Here is a 22,362-nt window from a genome sequence, read left to right as displayed (position 1 = left end):
CGCCCTGCCCTGCGCTGCGAGCGGGCGCAACCCCGGAGGCGATCCTGGAGAACAACCTTTCCCTGTCGCTGCTGCCGGCTCCCGCAGGGCTGGACCCGGGGAGCTGCGTCGCGGAGCAGACTTCCCCCAAAGGGCTGAGCTCGCCAGCCTGGTGCCTGCAGCCGGAGCCGGCCTCCGGCTTGGCGGGCAGGGGCCAGGTGTCCTGGAACAAGTGCGGCCCGGGGGGAGACTGGCTGCCCGGCGGCAGGCAGAAGGTCTGCGAGCAGATGGGCTCCGACGTCCGAGACCTCAACGCGCTGCTGCCCTCCGTGCCCTCCCTGCCGGGCAACAGCAACTGCACCATGCCGGTGAGCAGCGCGGCGCAGTGGGCTCCCGTCCTGGACTTCCCCCCGGGGGCCTCCTACGGCTCGCTGGGGCCGCACTCCTTCATCAAGCAGGAGCCCAGCTGGAACGGGTCGGACCCCCACGAGGAGCAATACCTGAGCGCCTTCACCGTCCACTTCTCCGGCCAGTTCACGGGCACGGCCGGCGCCTGCCGCTACGGGCCCTTCGGCGCCCCGCCGCCCAGCCAGCCGCCCTCCGGCCAGGCGAGGATGTTCCCCAACGGGCCCTACCTGCCCAACTGCCTGGAGAGCCAGCAAGCCATCCGCAACCAGGGTAAGGGCAGCGCCGCCGGGCGCCCCGGGCCGGGGGGCGGCCCCGCAGGCCCCCGCTCAGCCGGGCCGGGCCGCGCTCCGTGGAAACCCCGAGCCCGGCCTTTCCCCCCGCCGCCGCCGGGCAGGCTGAGCCGAGCCGGCGCTCCCGTGCCTCCTCTCCCTCCCTGTGCGGCGGCCGCGGCGCTCCGGGGACTTCGAGGAGCCACGAGTTGCTCGGCCCCGGCCTCCGGTGGGGCAGCGGGCGGCTCTGCCAGGCTGCAGCCCCCCGGGCTGGGGCAGCCCCTCGCCCCGCAAAGGTTTGTTGGGGCCGGGGCCGGCGCAAGTCCTGGAACGGGGATGGGGCCGGTGCCCCGAGGCAATTCCCTCTACCAGTCGTGGGGGGGGTGGGGGTGTTTACCTCCAAACCTCCTCCTGAATCCGAAAACCGCTCTCCGCACGTCGGTGTTCTCAAGCCCCTTGGCGAATTAACCCCGGGAGCGCCGAATGCCCGCGGGCCGGGGTACACGAGCAGCGGCGCCTCGCACTTTCCTTTCAGCATCTCCGCGGCCAGGACAGGCCGCTGTTTGCGCCGCCCTGAGAAATTCCCGCGGGCTGCACGGCCGGGCCATGGGTCATCCCCTGCGTGGGGCACCGGGATCATCACTAACCGTTTGTCTTCCAGTGGCTGCAGTATCAACAGCTGCTGGTGCAAACGCGAGGAAGCAGGGAGAGGGGGCGAGCGAGCGGAGAGCTCGCCCGAGGCCTTTCGGGTCTCGCTCCCCCTCCCTCAGCTGGCCCCGGGGCCGCGGGGTGTCGAGCGCCGGCTCCGCGCTCCCGGGCGCCGGGGGAGTCTGGCCCGGGGGGGGCCGGGCCGTCGCGGCCTCGGGCGACGGGGGAGCGGGAGCGGCGGAGGGTGCGCGGCCCGGCCGGAGCGGGCCGCCTCGCCGGGGTCTCGCCGCTTTCGGCGCGGGGTCGTCCGCGGCCGGGGCTGGCGGTGCGCGGCGGGGGCACCCGCGCACACACGGGGCGGGGCTGGGGTCGGCCGCCCCGGGCGGACCCGGGCGATCCGGGCCGTCCCCGGCTCTCCGGCGGCTGGCGCAGCGAGGCCGGGCGGGCGGGCCGGAGCGGAGGCCGAGGCGGGCGGGCGCGCCCTGCGCTAGGCGCCCAGGGGCGGCCCGAGGCCGGCGAGGCGGCCGGGGGCGACGTCCGCGGTGCGGAGAGGCGATGGCGGCGGAGGGGAAGCGGCTGTTCAGCAGCGGGGCCGCGCACGGGCCTCCCCCGGGTCGCAGTCCCGGTGCCGCCGCCCTCGCTGCCTTCGTCCCCCGGCCCCTGCCCCCGCTGTCCGCCCAGCGCCGGGCCCTAGCGTCGGCACCCGCGGAGCGGGGCGCCGGGCCGCGCCGCCGAGCCCGGCTGGGAAGGAACGGGCAGCACCCCGGGGGCTCGGGGGGAGCTCGGCCGCGCCGCGCCGGGCCGGGCTGGCGGCTGCGCGCCCCGCGGGGGCGCCGGGCTGCGGGCGGCGGGGAGCGGCCTGCCCTGGCCCCAGCACCCAGCACCCAGCACCCAGCACCCAGCGCGGCGGGCCCGGCGGCTCTGCCGGGCAAGGGTTTTCAGCCATCCGAAAGGATCTCAGGCGCCGGGGAGGGTTTGTAGCGGCTGGGCCGAAAGAGCGACGAGAAGGTGGCGAGGAGGGTGAGGGGAAGAAACTCGGCCCTGGGTGGGTGCGCGGGTGGGCGAGGGGCAAAACAGCGGCGACCCCGCGCCGTCCCGTCGCCTGAGCGAGGGGGGAGGGAGCCCGCAACGCCCCAAAGCACGGAGCCCGAAGCGGGCTCCCCTCGGTCCCCGGCGCTCTGCGGGCGGTGCTCGGCCCGCGGCCCCGCACACACACACCTGTGCGGCCCCGCACCTCCGCGGGCCCGGTCGGGCGGATCCAGGCCCTGCAAGGCGGGGGGGGGGGGGTCCCTTCAGCCCGGGGCTGCCGCCCCGCACGGCGGGCACGGGGGCTTAGCCACAACTATTTTCGGCGAAACGCAGCGAGCTCCTTCGGCCAGGAGGAATTCGGCAAAGGGTGTTTGCTTTCTTTTCTTTTTTTTTTTTTTTTTTTCGTGGATGGATAAAATGTTCTTGCTTTGGCTCTCCTCAAGGTTGAACTCCTGGGTTTTTTTTTTTTTTTTTAGCGGGTTGCTCCGACCGTGGGAAAGACGCTACCTTGGCTCTGCGATGACATTACTGCCAAGTCTGGGATGGGGTGGGGGTTAGGGAACTAAGGCTTTGAAACCTCTGCCCAATTTTCCCCTTCTCCTTCGCCTGTTTCTTTCATCCAGCTGGTCTCCTCCAACAACTGGATGCCTCCAGCGGGCCCCGTTCTCCAGCAGATGTACAACTTTCAATTATTTTCAGCACATTTTAATCAGGCCTGGCTCTGATAACGCCCTAATTAAAGAGACCTCACTATCGGCAGCTCGGTTCAGAACTCAACTTTCTTATCACATTCCTGAAGCTTTGGGTCAGGCAACACCGGAAAATGCGGCCAAAACCTCGTTCTGCTCCGAGCTGAGTTTTGAAGGTCACCGAAAGTCTGCGCCGGGCCAAAAGTAACGTAGAACGTGTCAGTGTTTTCTGAAAGTTAAAAAAGAGGCAGAGGGAAATGGGGAAAAGGGAGTTGAAGGTTGAGCCTCTACCCCGAGGGCTGAGGGAGGAGATAAGGAGCGAGAAACAGCTGTGGGATGGGAGCTCGTAAGGTACCGGCCTGTCAACGCTGCTCGCATCGCCGCGACAGGCGCTCGGCTCCGAGGGCGAGGGGGATGTGAGAGAGATTTGGCCGGGGACGAGCCAGTCCCACTTCTGTCCCAGCCCCGCAGTCTCAGGGCCGGCTTAAAATCATCGCCAAGGTGAAAGTTTCAAAGTCTTCTGGAGTTTTTCTTTTTTTCCCCTCCCCATTGCTCCCTTCATTTCTCCCGCGCAACCCCGCAGGTTAATTAAGCCCTGTAGTGTCGCTGGATCCAGGCTGTCTGCAGAGGCAATAAAACGGAGAAGCAACAACCGGATCCCTAACAGCCCCTCCGTTTTATTCTCTCTGCCCCCCCCCCCCCCGTGATTACCGATCGGCGGTGGCGGAGACCTGCGCAGCGCCGAGCACTCGGCACCCAAGGGAACGGAGAGAGGAGCCTGAAAACAGCCCCGAGTGCTCCCTCTCGACTGACAAAATCCCCCTCCGGCCACATCCAGAGGGGCCTGTGGAGGATGCCCGTGCGGGAATAAGCGGGTGAAGAGAGAGGGGTGTGAGGGAGGCAGTGCTCGTCGTCGGTTTGATTTCTTTTCCCAGCCCGCGTCGGACTTTGTTTTGGTTTATTTTGTTTTGTTTTTTGGAAGAGTGACTCTCGGAGGAGCTTGGTTCTCGGGGTAAATGCTGATGAGCCGAGAAGCCTCGGAGATAATATTACTTTGTAATTACTTTTTTAGCTGAAGTTGTTTAGCCAGCTCCAAGTCATTAATGAAAGTTGGTGTCCAAGCACCTGATTTACGGTTTCGTGTCGGCCCGGGGTCAGCAGAGGTGGTCTCTTTCCATCTGAATCTGCTCGGTGTAGGAAACAAAATAGGCTGTTTATTATTTTGGAGAGCAATTTTCGCTGAAAGGAGGAGTTTTATTTTTGCATGTAACATTCCGCCTCTTTATTGCGGAAAGCTGCTCTTAAAAAAAAAAAAAAAATAGAGAGAGATTAAAGGGTAACTTCTAAATTGGAAACGGCAGAGGAGTACGCTGAGCAGATGGGAATCTTCCTCTTTAATATGAGCAACAATTAATGAAAACATCCTTTTTATTACCGAAGCCGATCTGTTCTCTTTAACCACGAACGAGACTTCCGACGTTCCGCCCCCCGGAGCGGGCTGCCCGGCTCGCCTCTCCCCGGGGCGGGGGGGTCCCGCGGGGGTCCCACCCGCACCGCCCTGCCCCCGCAGCCCCGCGAAGTGCGTGTGCTGGGGAGGGGGCGGCGGTGGGAGGGCGAACGGAGGGGCACGGCCTTGCCGTGTCTGTTTCCCCGCGGTGGGCAGCGGCGCCGGGGGCAGCCCAACCCGCTGCAATAAATGCGAGGGACTGCGGCGGTGCCGTGGCTGCGTGGCCGCGGGAGCCTGCGGCGCTCGGCCGGGCGTGGGCTCCTCTCGCTCGACGCCCGCTCGGAGAGGCTTCGCGGGAAGCCGGGGGCCGAGCGGGCTCAGGCTGCTCCTAACCGCGCTGTGGTCTCTCCGGCAGGGTACAGCACCGTGGCGTTTGACGGGACCCCGAGCTACGGCCACACGCCGTCTCACCACGCCGCTCAGTTTACAAACCACTCCTTCAAACACGAGGACCCCATCAGCCAGCAGCCCTCGCTAGGTAATTTCCGCCTCCGCGGGCGCGCACCGCGCTCCCGGCCGCGGGGGCCCGTCTCCGGGGGGGGCCGGGGCCCCGCGGCCCCCTCCGCGGCGCAGGGCGGGGGGCACGGCCGCTCTCCGCAGGGCTTGACTCTTCGCCGCTTTCTCCGCAGGGGACCAGCAGTACTCGGTGCCTCCCCCGGTGTACGGCTGTCACACGCCCACCGACAGCTGCACGGGCAGTCAGGCCCTGCTCCTCCGGACCCCCTACAACAGGTACCTCCGCCGGCGGGGGGCTTTGCCTTGGCCCCTTCTGCGCGGGCTGTCGCTCGGACGTGGGCTCTCCCCTGCACGTCGTTCAAACAGCTATTCCATGCAAGGAAACAGATTTCTTTTTTCCTTTCTCAAAAGAAAGAAAAGATTCACACCTAAAAAAAACCCCCAAAACACCAGCAAAACAACAAGAGACCCAAAACCCCCACAAATCCCCACAAAACCAAAAAAGCCGCCGCGCCCTCCGCCCCGGCCCCGCCGTGCCTCGGAGCTCTCCCGGGCCGCCTGGCCCTCCCGGGCCGGGGCTGGCGGGGCCGGCGGCGCCGGCCGAGCACCCCGGGGGCTGGGGCACTGCGCCGCCGGCCCGGGGCAGCCGCTCCCCGGCGGCAGGTGCCGGCCGCCCCCGGGCCGCGGGAGCCGGGCTGCCCGGCCGCCTTGGGACGCGCCGGCCCCGGACGGAGCCCGCCGGTGCCAAGGGTTTGGGATCTGCCCAGGCGCGCTCATCCGCGCCGGGGGGCGAGGGGTGCCCGGGGCAGCCCCGCAGAGCCCCGGGCTGCAGGGCTCGCACCCCCGAGCATCCCCTCGCTGCCCGAGGCGAGCGCGGCCCCGGCCCCCCCCGCCCTGCCCCTGCGCCCTCTCCCCGCTCCCGGCGCTGGGAGCCTCGGCAGCCGCTCTTCCCCGGGGCCGGGAAGGGGCGGGAGCGCTGGGCAGAGCGCGGTACAGGGATCGGGCAGGCGGCTGAAACTCAGCTCCGTCCGGGGGCTTCCCCTTGCAGGCCGAGAGCCCTTCCGATGGCTCCCGGCAGCGGCGGGCACTGGCCTGCGGGGAGGGTGGGTGCTGTAAGCGGGGCAGTGAACCTGCCGGGGGGCAAGGAACCTGCCGGGGGGCAAGGAACCTGCCGGCTTTCCTTGCCGGGAGAAGGGTGCGCCTGGAGCTTTGCTGCCAGCGCCAACTGCCTTTGCCAGCAGACGGGTCCGCTGCCAGCGCGGCGTCCCCTTTCCCGCGGTCTGCCATGGCGGCTGGGCGTGTCTCTCGCAGTTTTACGACGCGTTTAGTGAGCGAAGAAGTTCCCCAAAATTTCTTCTTCAACTCTTTGTGAACTTGGAGCCGGTCCCGTGTCTTGGAGTTGCTAAGTAACTCTCGCACACAAAACAACGTGCCTCCGCGAAGGAAGCCGCGAGCGGCTCCTCTTGCAGGCCGGTTATATCATCTTTGATTAATCAACACTGGACGCGGGACAACAAAACTCTGTCACTTCCAGAAGCCACTTCGCTAATGAACGTGAGTTGACGTCAAGGGAAGGAGGGAATGAGGTAATGAAGGAAGGAAAGAAGCCTATCCAGAGAGATTAGCTTGCAGAATAATTGGCGGGGCGAACTCCTGCGCCGAAGTGACCGAGATTGCTCGCCTCGCAGGGAAATCTATAAATACGGTTGGTGGGGAGGCTTGGGGAGGGCAGCTCCGAGCCGCCGCGGGCGGCCGCCGCTCTCCCCAGCCCCGCCGGGCCTCGGGGCTCGCCCCCGCCGCCCCGCTCCCCGCTGCCGTGCCGGGGCTCCGGGCGGCGGGGGCACGGCGGGCGCTGGCTGCCGCGGCGTCTGTGCTCCCTTGCGCGTTCCGCGGGGCCAGCCCGGCCCTGGGAGGGGTGATTCCCGTGGGAAGCCGCTGCTTGTGCCGCGGGCTCTCCCCGCCACGTGCCCCCGCCGAGGGGGCGTCGCGGTCGCGGAGGGGCGAGCAGCGCCTGGCACCGCCCGAACGCGGCCGCTCCCGCCCAGCGCCGCGGGCCCCGGGCCGGTGGGCAGCGCTGAGCTACGGGGCCGGCCCCTTCCCGGCCTTAGCCTTGATCCTGCTCTGCTCCCCGGCAGGTTTACTGCTTACGTCGGCAGGATAAGGATTCACGGAATCATAGAATCGATCACGGAATGCTTTGGGTTGGAAGGGACCTTTAGGGATCACCCGGCCCAACCCCCTGCAGGGAGCAGGGACAGCCTTAACTGGATCAGGGTGCTCAGAGCCCCGTCCAACCTGACCCGGAATGTTTCTAGGGATGGGGCCTCCACCGCCTCTCTGGGCAGCCCATTCCAGTGCCTCATCACCCCTTAAACCTCAGGCGAGCCCATACTGGCGTGTGGGGTGTAAGCGGGGCAGAGCGTGCCCCGTGCCGAGGGCAGCTCCGGCTGCACAAAGCCCGGCCCGGCACCTGAGCCCGGGCAGGTTGGGGAGCTCGGTACGGCCTCCCCTCCTCCCCTCCCGCGCATGTTCAAAAGCGTCTGGAAAAGCCGATTTTCCTACCGCACGAGTGCTCTTCCTAGAAAGTGTTGTCAAGCAAGTGGGCGACTAGTTCCGTGCTGAAACGGGCGTGACTCGTTAGCCACATTTCCGACGGCCTGAAAACCGACCGCACCGTCTTAGTCAATACTCGTATTGATCTGGCGGAATCTTTGTTATTATTTTTAAGACCGTATTTATTCCGTCCCCCCTTTGCGAAGATGTATTTTGCTTGTCGCGGTTCAGGTGAAGTTTGCCAGCTCCGCTTTGACCACCGGTGGCTCGGTGGCCGCACGGAGCGGCGGGGCTGGCAGCGGCGGGACGGGACGGGACGGGACGGGGCTGGCAGCGGCGGGACGGGACGGGACGGGACGGGGCTGGCAGTGGCGGGACGGGACGGGACGGGGCGGCTGCCCGCGGCCGTGCCCGAGCCTCCGTGCGCGTCCGGTGACCGCTGCGCCGGGCGCGCAGGGGACGGGGCGGGGTTGGCCGCGTCCGTCGGTCCCCGCAGCGCCCGAGGACAGCAGGCGCTGCCCACCGCCGGTAGCGGTGGCGAGGGAGCAGGGGCGGGAGGGGACGAGCTCGGGAACGGGAGCTGTTGCCTCTTTCCCCGGCGGGAGGGGGCGGCCGGTGCTCGCCCCGCACCGCCTCTCCTTTGCGCCTCCCCGGGCCGCTCGGGTAGCCCACGGGCGTCCTTTGTGGTCCCTCGCCCACCCCTCCCGGCCCAGGCTTCGGGTCCGCTCGGCCTTGCAGCCGCCTGCGGGGTCCCGCCGGGCTCCGTGCGCCGTCTCCCCCGTCTCGGATCTCAAGGAGAGCCGGGGGGCAACCGTTCCGCGAGCAGAGGCGGAGCAAGAAAGCAGCCCGAGGAGATGCAGGAGGGAGCCACCCCCGCCGGCGCCCTCCCCCTCCTCTCCCCCCGCGCCATCCCACCAGCTGCGGGCAAGAGGCCGTCGTGAAGCCGCTCCCGGCCTCCCCGCTCTCGGCGGAGCGCGGCCGCGGCCCCGCAGCCTGGCCGGCGGGGAGGCGGCGGGCGGCGGGCGGCCCCGGCCCGGCGAGCTCCGGCCGCAGGGCAGAGGGGCCGTGGGGCGGGCCTGGGGCCGGGGAGCGTTCCCGTCTCTCCCGTACCAAGGCAAGGCAGCCGGGAAGGCGACAGCTTGGAGGAAACGGTTAGGAGATCGTAATTCTTAGGCTGGAAGCAAAAGTATCTCTGCAACCTCTCGCCTCGGCAGCTACGTGCTCTCTGTTTGCAGCGCAGCCCGCTCCCCTGCCAAGGGATCCCGCGCCTGTTGTGGATGGCTGGCCACGGCCGACAAACCCGCGCAGGCTGCGAGCGGGCGTGAGGCGGCCAGCGTTCGTGGGTCCATTAAAATGGTGATGTGAACTTTTCTACCTCGCGCTGTTTAATGTAGTAAACATGCTCGATGTTGAAAATTTACTGTGAGTCACACTTACAAAGACTTTAAAAGTGGAGGAGGCTCGGTTCAGATTATAGCTCGTTCTGTGCAGAGGTCAAGAACTCGGTAATACCGCAATGCAGGCCAAAACAAACTCTATATGATCTACTACTGGTTTCCTTTTAAGTTCCCTTTTTGCTCAGCGTTGACTTCCTTTTATTCCACTCCAACTTACATTAATCCCCGTTGTAGAAACGTTCCCCCCTTCCTCTCGTTTCTCTTTAAAAGCATCTCTGTAATGAAAATAAGTTATTTTTAGTGTCGTCTTTGCGGCCGTTTGGAGGGCCAAGGATTCAGATTGGAATCAGCGCAGGCGTATCCCCGGAGACCCCGCTTTCCTTCTCCTCATTCAAACCTCATCCCAAGCCGAGATTTTGGGAGGCGCTGTTAATTCCGTGAGATCGCCTCATGGTACTGTCAATAATAAACCGTGGCGAGGCGTGCGCGGAGTTCGGGATGTCCCGTTCTCTGTCACACGTCAGACGCGAGACGTTTAACCCTGCGGCGGTGCCCGATGGCCCCGGGCAAGCGGCGGCCGGGGCGGCCACTCCTGCCTCCGGGCTTGCCGGGGCGCGGAGCGCGGCGGTGCCCACCCGCCGCCCGCCCCGGCCCCGCTTTCGCACGGTTTAGCCAAAGCTTGGGCAATCCCGGGTTTTTCGAGATGTAAAACCTCGCGGCGTCGCGGGCTCAGCATCTCCACGGGAAAGAAACTTCTCCCCTTGGCCACTGCCGGCAGCAGAGAGCACAGAGAGCCCTCCGCAGCCCGTGTGAGGGCTGTGGGGCTGCCCCTCCGTGGGCACCCCGCTGCCGAGGCGTAGCCCACCCGGGGCGTGCCGAGAGACCGCAGCGCGTCCCGCGGGAGCCCGCTCGCAGCGCCTCAAGGCAAACGTCTCCTTCTGCGCCAGTCGCGCAGCTGAAGCGTGGGGAGGCCCGGGCTGGCGTGGGGTGCCCAGCCGGGCTGCCGTGGGGGCCCAGCCGGGCTGGCGTGGGGGCCGAGCCGGGCTGCCGTGGGGGCCCAGCCGGGCTGCCGTGGGGTCCGAGCCGGGCTGGCGTGGGGTCCGAGCCGGGCTGGCGTGGGGTGCCCAGCCGGGCTGCCGTGGGGTCCGAGCCGGGCTGGCGTGGGGTGCCCAGCCGGGCTGGCGTGGGGTCCGAGCCGGGCTGGCGTGGGGTGCCCAGCCGGGCTGCCGTGGGGGCCCAGCCGGGCTGCCGTGGGGTGCCCAGCCGGGCTGCCGTGGGGTCCGAGCCGGGCTGCCGTGGGGTGCCCAGCCGGGCTGCCGTGGGGGCCGAGCCGGGCTGCCGTGGGGTCCGAGCCGGGCTGCCGTGGGGTGCCCAGCCGGGCTGCCGTGGGGGCCCAGCCGGGCTGCCGTGGGGTTCGAGCCGGGCTGCCGTGGGGTCTGAGCCCGGGCTGCCGTGGGGGCCGAGCCGGGCTGCCGTGGGGTCCGAGCCGGGCTGGCGTGGGGTGCCCAGCCGGGCTGGCGTGGGGGCCCAGCCGGGCTGGCGTGGGGGCCGAGCCGGGCTGGCGTGGGGTGCCCAGCCGGGCTGCCGTGGGGTCCGAGCCGGGCTGGCGTGGGGTGCCCAGCCGGGCTGGCGTGGGGTGCCCAGCCGGGCTGCCGTGGGGTCCGAGCCCGGGCTGGCGTGGGGTGCCCAGCCGGGCTGGCGTGGGGGCCCAGCCGGGCTGCCGTGGGGTGCCCAGCCGGGCTGCCGTGGGGGCCCAGCCGGGCTGCCGTGGGGTCCGAGCCCGGGCTGGCGTGGGGTGCCCAGCCGGGCTGGCGTGGGGTCCGAGCCCGGGCTGGCGTGGGGTGCCCAGCCGGGCTGCCGTGGGGGCCCAGCCGGGCTGCCGTGGGGTTCGAGCCGGGCTGCCGTGGGGGCCGAGCCCGGGCTGCCGTGGGGGCCGAGCCGGGCTGCCGTGGGGTGCCCAGCCGGGCTGGCATGGGGGCCCAGCCGGGCTGGCGTGGGGTGCCCAGCCGGGCTGCCGTGGGGGCCGAGCCGGGCTGGCGTGGGGTGCCCAGCCGGGCTGGCGTGGGGTCCGAGCCCGGGCGCCTCCTCCCCCCGGCACTCATTCCCCCGGCTCCTGCCCCACGGCAGCCGCAGCGGGAGGGCGAGGGGCGCCGAGAGCTGCGGGTCTCTCCCGGGGCCGCCCCGAGGCAGAGGGGCCGCCGGCGGCGGGGCGCGGTGGAGCAGGAGCGGAGGTCCGCTCGCCCCCTTTCCCCGAGCGCTTGACACGACGGGCAGCCCCCGAAAGCCGCGCCGGGCTCCCTTGGAAGGGCGAAGGCAGCTCGGGCTCCGGCGCCGAGCTGCGGTCGGAGCTGCGAAGCCGGGGGCGAGGCGCGGCCGGAGCTCGGGGCGGGCAGGGGGGCGAGGACGGGGACCGGGCTGCACCTCGCCGCTGGGCACCGCGCTGCTTTCCGAGCGGCTTGTTTTGGACACTGTCACCGAAGGCGGCATGCAATACAGTGGCTGCGAGCTAGTGACAAGATGAATAAGTGTATTGCTTTATGAAAAAGCAAAGGAGGGGAAAAAAGTGGATATTGTGGGGGAGGCTCTTATAAATGAACTGTCAAGCGAGAGAAAGTTAAAGGGAAATCTCCTGCTGTAAATGCATCGGGCGGGCACTTCTAATAAAAATCAGGGTCCTGGAGGAATTAATTACAGCAGCATTACAGGAAGAATTCGTGGAATTGCAAAACGTAGTTGGCACAGACCAGCACGGACTGCTGTTGCAAATGGGGAAACTGCAGGAGAGTTTAACAATTCCTGAGCTGATATGCAGGACATTGTAGTAGCATAATAGCACTTCAGACACACTAATGAATAATAGTGTCCAGCGATACTGACAAATGATATTACGCATACTTCGAGATTGAAGTCACTTAATTTGTTTTTATATGCAAAAGCTTCCCACTGGAATCTGACTTTTTTAGGTCGCTTCTACCTGCCACGAAGAAAAAAAAAAAAAAGAAAGAAGAAAAAGAATACCCTCTTCTAATAACAGAATGATATAAATTCACTGCCTACGTCCAGCGAATTTAGGTGTAATTAATCAACAGGGAGGCTTGCGTTTATTGCGGGCGGCTGTCCCCCGGCATCAATCACAGCGCCCGGCTGAAGGGTGCGGGGGCTCCCGCCTCGTACCCCCCGCGGCTCGCCGGGGCGAGGCTGCGCGGCGGCGGGGGGCTGCGCTGCGGGGGGGGCGGGGGCGGGGGAGCCCCGAACCTGCCCCGGGGCGCGGCGAGCCGCAGGCGACGGCACCTCTTCGGGATCTCCTCGCCGGCGGGCGGGGGGGGGCGGCCGGGAGAGCCGCTCCGGGGGGCTCCGGGGGGCTCCGGGGCCGCCCCCGCCCGCCCAGCGCCGCCGCCTCCCGCTCTCGCCGCCGCGGCCGCGCTGGCCGGGTCGGGCGCTCCGGAGCGGCGAGCGGTGGTCGGGAACCCGCGCTCTGCCGCAGCCACCCTGCCGCCGCCGGCCGGTACCGGCCGGGAGAGAGCGTACCGCGGCGGGGAGCGCCGCTTATCGCTCCGCCACCCCATTTTTCTCCCGCTTGTCAAGCCCCTCGATGTAGTAACATCCATCACGAGTCACGATAGCCGCTTCGCCCCATTAACCACGTGGTCTCTCACACTCCTGGTTAAAACAGTTAACGGATTTGCCTTTTTAAAACAAATAATCTGCTTCGTTAGCCCGCGAGGCTGCCTATATTCGTTCCATTAATTTCAATGTGTCAGTATCGGATGCGACTTCTCCGTCAGGAATAAGTTTTATGTCTCTCTTTCCAGCTGGTTACAAATGGACGGGCTTGCAGATTGAAGGGGACTTTTCAATCCACGGCCATTCTTTTCTTTTATTTCCTTTTCTTTTTTTTTTAATTCATAATACATCGATAAAAGGGATTATATAAAATAAATGAACTTTCTGCTGTCGTACATTTAAAAACAGTAACAAAGAAAACGTTGCTGTCTTGACGTGTCGGTTTTAATGAATGCGGTAACCTTAGTTCTAATTCTACGTATTTTCACCGCAGTGACAATTTATACCAAATGACCTCACAGCTTGAATGCATGACATGGAACCAAATGAACCTGGGGTCCACGCTGAAGGGGTAAGGTGCTTCATTCTTTTCTAATCTTTCGCCCCGGTGTCGTTGTGTTACCGAGCCAGCTCGATCCCGTATTTTACGACCGGACTGCGGCCGCTAGCACGAAAGGCTGCGGGCGGCTCCGGGAGCGGCTCACGGCCGGGCGGCAGCGCCGCGTTCCCAACGCACCGCCGGGCCCCGGCTGTGCCGCGCTGCCGGCTGCCCCACGCCCGCTCCGGCCCGCGGGGGCATTCAGCGGGCGGCCGGGCCCGCGCCCCCCGGGGCTCCAGGCCAGCGCAGGGCAGCGCGGCCGAGGGCTCCGCCGGGCCCGGGGTGCGGGCAGGGCCGGGGCGGGGCCGGGGGTCCCCGGGCAGCGCCGGCCCCGGCCCCTCCGCGCTCTCCTCCTCCAGTGGTCGCCCCTTCCCGCCATCCCTCTTCCCCTTCCCTCCCTTCGGCAGGCCCTGCGTCCTGTGTCCCGGCCCTGCCGCCTCCCGGCTTCCTTCCTCCCGGCCATTGTCGCCCTCCCACCTGCCGGGAAGAGGCTCCGGCCCGCCTCCCCCGCGGGGCTTCCTGCCGCTGGGCGGGCAGGAAGGCCCCGAGGCGCCGCGGGGCCCCGCCGGGGTGGCGGCCCCCGGCCTGGGCGGGCATCTGCCCCGCCGGGCCTGCCCCGCCGGCACCCGGCCTCCCGCCCTCCGGGCCCGGCCCTGGGGCGAGGACGGGGTGCTGGGGGAGGAAGGGGAGAAGGAGCGGGCACGCCGGCGCCCAGCTCTCGGTGCCGGTGCCGGTGCCGGTGCCGGGCCGCCGGGCAGCCTGCGCCCGCTGCCCCCCTAGCCCGCTCCGGGCGGGCTGTCCGCTGCGGCACCCGGCGGGCAGGAGGTAGGACGGAGACCCGCTGGCTTGGTGCACTGCCCACGTAGCTTCACCTTTTTTCGTTTCCAATCGCTACCCTGAGCAAAAGAGCCGCCTTTCGATCTCAGCCAAGATAAAGCCAAAGATGGCCTGCTCTGCTCCGAGTAGATGAAAACTCTGGCTATGAAAACTCCCCTACCGCAGGTAGGTATCGCCAACGTGCTTCGAGATGTTCTCAGTGTCTCAGCGCGTGCCAACGGTCTCGAGTGAACCACAGGAGAAATCCAGAAAAACCCGCATAGATCTATGCTTTGTGTAGTTGTCCATAAATGCGAAAACCTTCTTCAATATGGACTTTGTGCACCGTGCTGTAGCATGATAAAGGAAAATAAGTATTACGGGTCTGCTTCTAGCTCATTCACAAACGGTGCTGGGAGGTTAGAGGGACGAGATAGTAGCATAGTAAACTATCTGTATTGGAATGAACGAGAAAATTGAGCCTGAAGAGATCTGTCAAGGAGCTCTCTTGTGGTTAGAGAAGATCCCCAAATCCTACAGTTGTGTACAGTTCAGTGTCTTCGCTGCCAATCCTCTCTTTTTGAAGGTTATTTCCTACTTTTATTTTCCATAAGTGTTCTTGATTTCCTTTTTAAACTGTACTCTTTAAAGATCAGTCATTGCAATATTAGACACTGTTTTGTCTCTTCTGAAGAAAATATCCTGCAAAATGGAGAAACACATCAACCTTGACCGAGGTCCAAGTTATTAAAGCAAGGAAGAGGTTATTCTTTGGGGAACTCAGTGAAAAAAAAAAAAAAAAGACACAATAGAAATATTAAAGGAGTACCGAACAAAATAAATGGCTTCTTACTTGTCCAGGAGTCAGACTGTTAGCAGTGTAAAGTATGTGACCTAGGATGCATGAAAGGGGGTGGGAAACAAAATCAAGATGAATGATCTATGGTAAAACAAAGCTGAAAGTTTTGGTATAGGCCAAGATTGTAGATTCTGTGGAAAATCAGTGCTAGACATAGCCTCATCACTGGTAATATGAGCCAAAATAGTTATCTGTCTTTTCTGGCTGAGAGTTACAATACACAGTACCTCCAATCTCAGTTGCCATGAACATAAGGTACTCTTCCCAAGATTTACATCTTTAAAATATATGAACTGTTCATAAGTGATTCCCAGGCGTTTAGTGTTTCAGATGCTTTTCTCAATCTTGTAGTTGTAATTTAAGAATTTTGGAATCAATCTTTCTGTTGAAATATGGAGCTTCTAGACTCTGTCCAACGATGACAGTCCTTGTTTAGCTCCTTGCCTTGAGTTCTCCCCAGCACTTCTTCCTGGCTTCAGTAAGACTTTTGCACATTATAGGAAGGAAGAAAACATTACCAGTAAGTTCTGCAAATAGTTAGAGAACTCTACAATTATATAAAACTTTTGGGTCACACACTTTATACTTGACAGTAGACCAGTTCAGTAGCTTGCTTTCTGGGTTCATGTTCAGCATAAGTTTAATATACTGAAATGAAGCTGTTGCTGTGCTTTTCAGTTGGAGTGAGTTAGCAGCTTCTATGCTTATCTAGCAGTTTATCTGAGAGTGTTCTGGTTTTAGCTGTTTACATTCTTGCCAATATTTGACCGATCAGCTCCAGAATCTCCTCACTTCAAATTAAAAGTTTGAAATTTGGCAAGGAATACCGTCAGGTCGCCAAAGCTGTGTCCTTTTCAGTCATTGTGAAAATCATTCCTGTTGAGTTGCAAGCTTATGAACAGTCCTGTTCATGTATGATCAGAAGCAAGGGCCTGGCATCTAAACTATCGAATGATTTTATCTGCTCAGAGCCTGATTCAGCCTATGGCTTTAAGGCCTTAGAAGACTTTTTTTCCTGAATGTTTTTTCCTCCCTGGGTATTTTAATGTCAGATATTGGAACGGAGGACAAGAAGTTTCTTCATCTTGGTGGGTTTTAGTCTTTGAGTGCTTTCAGTAGGTGCAAGCATTAGGGAACTGCAGAAGGCATGGCCTGAGCGTCAAGCAGAGGTGGGCAGTAAAAGGTATGGAGTATGGAATAGAGTGCCTGGCCAGCCATTGCTACGTGGTGGAGAGAGACACATAAGGTGAACAGAGATGCTGTCTTCTGGCAGAGTACAACAGTGATAGACTGGCAGGGGAAGGGGACAGAGGTGTAAATGGGGAAGCAGGAAGAAAAGGCTGCAGCCAGACTACTCCAGAACATGGAGTAGGTCCTAAAAGTTGACTTCTAGACATTCCAGCTTGCTGGCAAACCAAAAGGAGGTCTGATGGCCCAAAATGAGCTTCGCTCTGCAAGGAGTTGTCTCTGGAGGAAGACAACCCCCTACTACTACCATATAGTCCAAGTGACTTGAACCTGTAGATTTTCACTGAGGTTCTGAATGCCAAAGACTGAGTTCAAGTTGTGCTTACAATTTGAGTGAAGAACGGTCCACGTTTGGTGCCTTGAGAGTGTTCATTATGTGTTGCCTGTTTGCCCAGGGACTACTCTGTCACCTTCTGAACTTTGGGTAGACAAAAGGGAGGGCTGGCTTGTTGTCTGCGAGAGTTGTCACACAAACTGGCAGCTTCAAGGATTTGAAAGGAAAACTTCCTCGTTAAGGCAGTGAACATCACTGTGGGACTGGATTTTACCTCTTCAGTCCGCTGATAGTTTGTTCCTCATTTTGTGGTGTTTTGTTTGGAGCAGCTGAGAACAGTTTTATACTGTTGCAGGAAAGTCAGTGGGTCCTTTGCTTATTACCCCAAGAACTCAGGCCCCAGACATCTCAAAATGGATGTCCCGTGTCAGTGGACACCTTTCCCTTCAGTTTCTGTCCTTAATATTTTTGTGTTGCTTTCTTATTTGTCCAGTGTGGAAAATACTGCTTCCCTTCATAGTGCTGTTGTAGAGGTAGACCTCATGACTATAAAAGCCTCCTCGACATTTTGATGAGTTCTGTATAAAAGTGACATGGAAATGATTTACACCAAGCAGAAAATGATGTGGCATGGTAGACAAGAAGTGTAGCCACACACCCAACAGCAAGACTTAACAGAAATATTGCATAGCTGTCTCTTCAGCTGCTTGAGTAAAAAGTTTTGATCCATATTTCCAACAGTCATCTGAAATCTAGTATATAACCAGGCAAAACTTGTTTGTGGTTGGCTTTTTGTTTCTTTTGGTTTTGCTCGGGTGTTAAATAGTCAGTGTGTTCCATGGACATTTGTGTATATTGCTGTTTGCTCAGGCTCACTGGAATGAAAATTAGGTATGATCTCTGCAGAACACTATTAAAACTGCATCTTAAACAAGACAGTGAAAACTTATTTTGTCTAAGAGTGAAAACGGAAAGGTTTTTCAGTTTAGCTGTGATGGTATTATTAGTAAAATTTGGAGGTGCAAAACTTCCTTCTTGGGTTCAGTTCTGCAGTCAACATGAGTTGGAAATGGACAATGACCTATTGTCTCTAATACTGAATTTCCCCTTTCCCACTGATAGCTGAGGGTCTCATTTTGAAGGGAAGTGTTGGGTGAAATCCTGATTCCACTCAGGTCAATGGTAAAAAAACCCAAACCAAACAAAGACTATTGAAGTCAGAGAGACTAGGGTCCCCTGAAAATCCTGGAAGTGCCTTCCTTTCATCAACCAGCTGGTTTTCTCATTGAAGATGGCAGAAGTGCTGTAATCTGTGAAATCACATTTTTTAATATTCTTTTGCCTTGGAAAGTGCAGATAAAAATGCAGCTTTATAGTCCACCCTCCGTAATAGTATTAGACAAAAAACAGGCAGAAACATGATCTTCTATATAACTAATCAGAATCTTTTTGCTGTCTCCATACATATTTTTCCCAGGGTGCTAGGATGGTAAATATTTTAGCAGAGGGAATTAACTCTACTTCTCTTCCTTTATGTTCTGTTATCAACGCGACTAGCCCACACCCTCACTTTGCCTCATTTTTGGCTCTGTTTCTAAACCCTAAAATTCCTGTTCCTGCATTGAAACACAATTAAATTGAGGCTTAATGTGGTGCCTGTTTTATGTAATCTTGCTTTCTGGCTTTTTTTATTCTTCCAAGTCTGAATCTCATGAATCAATGTGTATTCACGTTTCATCTGAAATGTTCTAACTCTCCTCAGTATGCCCTAAAGCTTCCCTTTTTTGGTTTATGAAATAATAATAAAAAGCTTAACTCTTCAGATTAAGTTGTAACTGCTTTATACATTAGACAGACAATTTCAGTTTAACAAAGTAAAAATGGTGTGAGAGAGAAATTGCAGCTTGATTATTTTTTAAAATATTCAGATTAGAATGTCATCTTTTATGAGGTTTTTTATAACCACTTAGATTGATACAACTCTCTAAAGCTGCTCTGTTTTTCATCACACGTTCTCATCTGCAAAACCTTCAGTTTTATTAATCTTTGTACAATCTGTACAACTTTGAGATTAATCATTTTAAAAGAGCTATTCTCCGAGCGTTAAGGATTTGCTGGGCTAATGGTAAATGCAAGTGCTTCAAAATACTCTACAATACATAGCACTTGCTTAGCGTCTTAAGTTGCATAAGTATCAGTCTTTCTTTCCCAGTTATCTAGAGTTACATTTTATGGCTATATTTCCAGGTCTGTTTCTGACTGCCTAGAACCAGAGAACAAAATATGCTGGGTCCTTGTTTCACCAACTAGCTCGGATTCTAAATATTTATAGCCCAGTTCTGCCTTTGTGCTGTTCCCGTTGAAGTTAAAGGGAGTTGTATATTTACAAGTAAAGGCAGAACTAGACTGTGAGGCCAAATCCTTCAGTCCTTGCCTGAACAAAAATTTCTGTTGGATCCTGGCAGGTCAGTTTGGCTGCGTCTGGCCTTGCTTAGTTTTGACTCCTTTTAGGACTTGTGGAGGCATCGGTCTAGTGTCTCCTAACTATAACTCTGGGCCTTACTGGGGATTTTTTTTTTTTCTTTTCTTCTTTGGTTAATTCAGGTGTTCACCCCCGGATTATCCCCCTGGCCTTAGCTGAATTTCTCCTGGGGGCTGCTCAGCCCTCGGAGCAGGGGAAGACACAGTGTAGGAGCTTTGGCCGTGCTTTCAGCCGTGCTCTGAGTGCACTTGCAGCAGGGCAGCGAGCGGCGCCCTTGGCCGCTCTCCAGGCTGCTGTGGTGTTGCCTGAGCAGCCCATCCTGCCGGGAGGGAACATGTGGCTCCTGGTCCCAGAAGCCTGTCTCTCCTCCTGAAGTACCAGTGTTTACCTACCCTGGACTATCACTGTTCATCTGAACAGCGCGGTATAATCTCTAATCCATCTGCTTTTTAACTTATAGTGCATATATTGTTAGCGGATCTGGGGTGTACAGTGTACGCATCGCGGTGCTTTGGTGGAGATCTAGGCTGTCATCTAGTCCTGAGAATCTAGTAGGACAATTTTGCGTTATTATTCTTACAGATTTGGTTGCCTAAATGTATGAGGCATTGTCTCTTTGCCTAGTTAAACATAGAGTGTCTGACTAGAAAAGATGAAGATTAAGAAATCTCCTATTCTCTTAAAATTTCCATTTTCTTAACGTACTGCAGGTATAAATTCATCAATTACTTGTATTGCTCATGTATGTGGGATTGCATCTGATCGTTATCTCTTATATGCAATAAAGCAGGTGTTTGAGTTTCAGTAAGGTATTTAGGAGATTTATATCAGTTCTTCTGTCCGTGCTTTTACTTCAGTATATAAATTGCAGCAATATGGAACAAGCCAACTGTGCAAACTGTGGTATATGTTTTGTGGCATACATCATGGATGCATTGAGTAAAGGGGCTGGAAGAAAAAAAATTGTATTTCCCAATGAGGTTGCTGTTGATGCAGAGTGAAGGTTGAAGTTCAAGAGAGCAGTGGTGTAGGGACGGTTTGTGAAAACTCCTTCAGTGTTCCAGTTTCTCCACTGACTGGAAAGAACATTCACCTGTTGATTTCCATCTCCCTGAAGGCAGATTATTCCATAGCGCTTCATAGTGAGTAAATACTATCTTAATCAAGAAATCTCACGTGATCCATTTCGCTGTCATCATCCATATGACCACGCTGAGTACCAGCCAATGTTGATGGAAATGTGCCCAATGTAAAATGGGAACTAGGGTTCCTGATTATTAAAGCATCTCTCCTAGGGAGCTGGTTAAGTAGATGGCTATTCATTACTTACTGTATCATGGGTCAAAAGGCTCAGAAAACAGGTTTTAATCTTCAAGGCTTTGCAGTTGTATGTACAGTTTTAGTGAAGTATAACTAGAAATAATGGGAGGAAATATGAAAAAGGCTGAATGTTGAGGAAGGCTTCCCAACTGTGCAATAAAAATTGAGATGGAGATCATTTGGAGGATCCCTCCCATTCATAGAGCCATTCCTTAGGGCACAGACAGGGTCTTTGTTCTGCTTCTTATTCCTGGGAGGAATTGTTACAGAACTGACTGGTCTTTACAAAAACAGTTATCACTGAAAGATGAAAACCATGTGAATTTGGAGGGAAAGTTAGGCTCTGTTTTATGGTATAAGCTTTTACTGCGTATTCCTGTTCCTCCTTCTAATGTTTCTGTCCTGGGAATTCTTCTTATCTAACTTTGTGTCTCTTGTTTATTGTAACGTGTAAGGTTGCTAGCACAGGCGTGAATGAGAGGTTTCACGGTTACTCAGGGTGACTAATGCTGAAGTTCGTATTTACCCTTGATTTGCTGCTACATTACAGATCAGCAATAGCTTCTACTGCAGAACATCCTCCTTATACATGGCAGTTCTCATTTAGTTTCTGTTTTAAAATGCACTGTTTAATTTGTGATTAACATGGGTATCACCATGGGTTGGGTGCTTTTCAACCTTTTTTTTTTTTTTTTTTTTTAAACATCTATGGACTTGCTGCCTTTCAACAGAGAGGAAAATTCGATGCTGGTGGGAAACCTGAATTGAGCAAATGGTGATTTGTTACTTGCATTAGGGAACAAAAGGCCACATCTGGGCCCTGAGCAGAGAGGAGACCCTATTTAGTTGGACATGGTACATATCTAGAGAAGAGTTTAATCCATTTAAATCAGATAATAGTATCTTCCTTTCTCTATTATTACAGATAATACTACAGATCAGAGATACTTTTTTGTCACCACCCTATAACTTACTTCATTATGATCACCTGTTTGCCACTTAAAATTGAAATAAACAGAGCATACTTCCTAAAAGGTGTAGCCTTTGATTTGAATAGCCAGGTGGAGCCAGGATTTTAATCTAGTATCTTAAGCAACGAAGGACTCGATCTAAAGGAACACGTCTGCCAGGTGGCAGCCTGCAAGTCGCTATGGGGTCGAATAATCAGGAATGCGACCCACACTCTGCAGTAAGAGCTGTTCGCAAATACTGCTCCCCTCCTGTTTAGCGAGGTTCACAAACCGTTTAGACATCTCCCGCATTCCAGTTCCACTGGCTGTTCTGCAAATCACTTAAGAGGTTTAAAACTTCCTTGTAATTCTACTCTGCACATGAACTTTGAGTGAAGAGAAAGGAAGGACCAGTGAAATGAGAGTCTGGGCCTCAGGGACCCCTTCAAATTGCTATTGCAAGCATTTGGCAAAGACTGGGATAACATCCTATGTATCCATCTTTGTCCCTAGCTGTGTGCCCTTGGGCTTTGTTCTGGGCTTTCTAATTTCTAGTGCAGTGTAAAACATGAACACTTACTGTTGCCAAGGTATATTAATACATGTGGCAATGTACATGCTAATGTAATGTACTTATGTAAAAATAAAAACTAAAATTTATTTGCATAATGTTGACATTAAGAAGGTTGCAAACAGGAAACACAGCAATGTTTTATGTTCTGGACAGGAGAACATATGATTTTGGAGAATAATTAGATAAAAAATATGGTTGTGACACCCCCAAAACACAACAAAGGTTACAAATTTTAAAAATTATTGTGATGATGCTACATGAGGAATCCTGAAAATTTATACCTAGTAGGGATAGGCTGGGTTTGGGGTTTTTTATAAATTATTTTTATAAAGGGTTAATTTGTAGCACATCCTGCAAGCTGATATGTGGGATAAATAGTTTGGACACTGATTTGTAATCTCTGTTTATGAGTACATGACTGCTATTCTTATAAATGTCATCACTTTCTTGGTAGTATCTGGTAATATCTGAGTCATGAAGTGCTGACAAAAATCCACTGCACTTAACGTGAAACTTGAGGCATTTTGCTCATACCAAAAGATATTAGCAATAGCCAGCCCTACATTTAACTGATAAATAATGTGTACATGTGCACATGACACAGTTATGCTGCTATGTGGATTTTTTCCTCTTACCTAAAATCTTTGTGGAAATGCATCAGAGTTCAAATCACAACAATTTTTTTTTTACTGGACTGTCTTAGTGGATACTAATAGATGTATGTATGGAGTCAGTGCATTGT

At 57.2% G+C, this 22,362-nt stretch overlaps 1 protein-coding gene across 6 annotated transcripts in view; it reads left to right on the top strand.

Moving 5' to 3' along the window:
• The first annotated feature begins 266 nt into the window (after positions 1-266).
• The window catches only part of WT1 (WT1 transcription factor), a 38,221-nt gene continuing 16,125 nt past the window's right edge, over positions 267-22,362 (top strand). For all 6 annotated transcript variants that reach the window (XM_075712586.1, XM_075712585.1, XM_075712583.1 and 3 more), the window contains exons 1-4: positions 267-657; positions 4,885-5,007; positions 5,159-5,261; positions 12,993-13,070. In XM_075712586.1, the coding sequence (XP_075568701.1) occupies positions 267-657; positions 4,885-5,007; positions 5,159-5,261; positions 12,993-13,070 (695 nt within the window). The remainder of the gene's footprint in view (positions 658-4,884; positions 5,008-5,158; positions 5,262-12,992; positions 13,071-22,362) is intronic.

Source organism: Pelecanus crispus, chromosome 6 (genome assembly GCF_030463565.1).
Source record: "Pelecanus crispus isolate bPelCri1 chromosome 6, bPelCri1.pri, whole genome shotgun sequence".
Lineage (NCBI taxonomy): Eukaryota > Metazoa > Chordata > Aves > Pelecaniformes > Pelecanidae > Pelecanus > Pelecanus crispus.
Note: the sequence above shows the minus strand (reverse complement) of the source record. Positions and strands in the feature narration are given on the sequence as shown.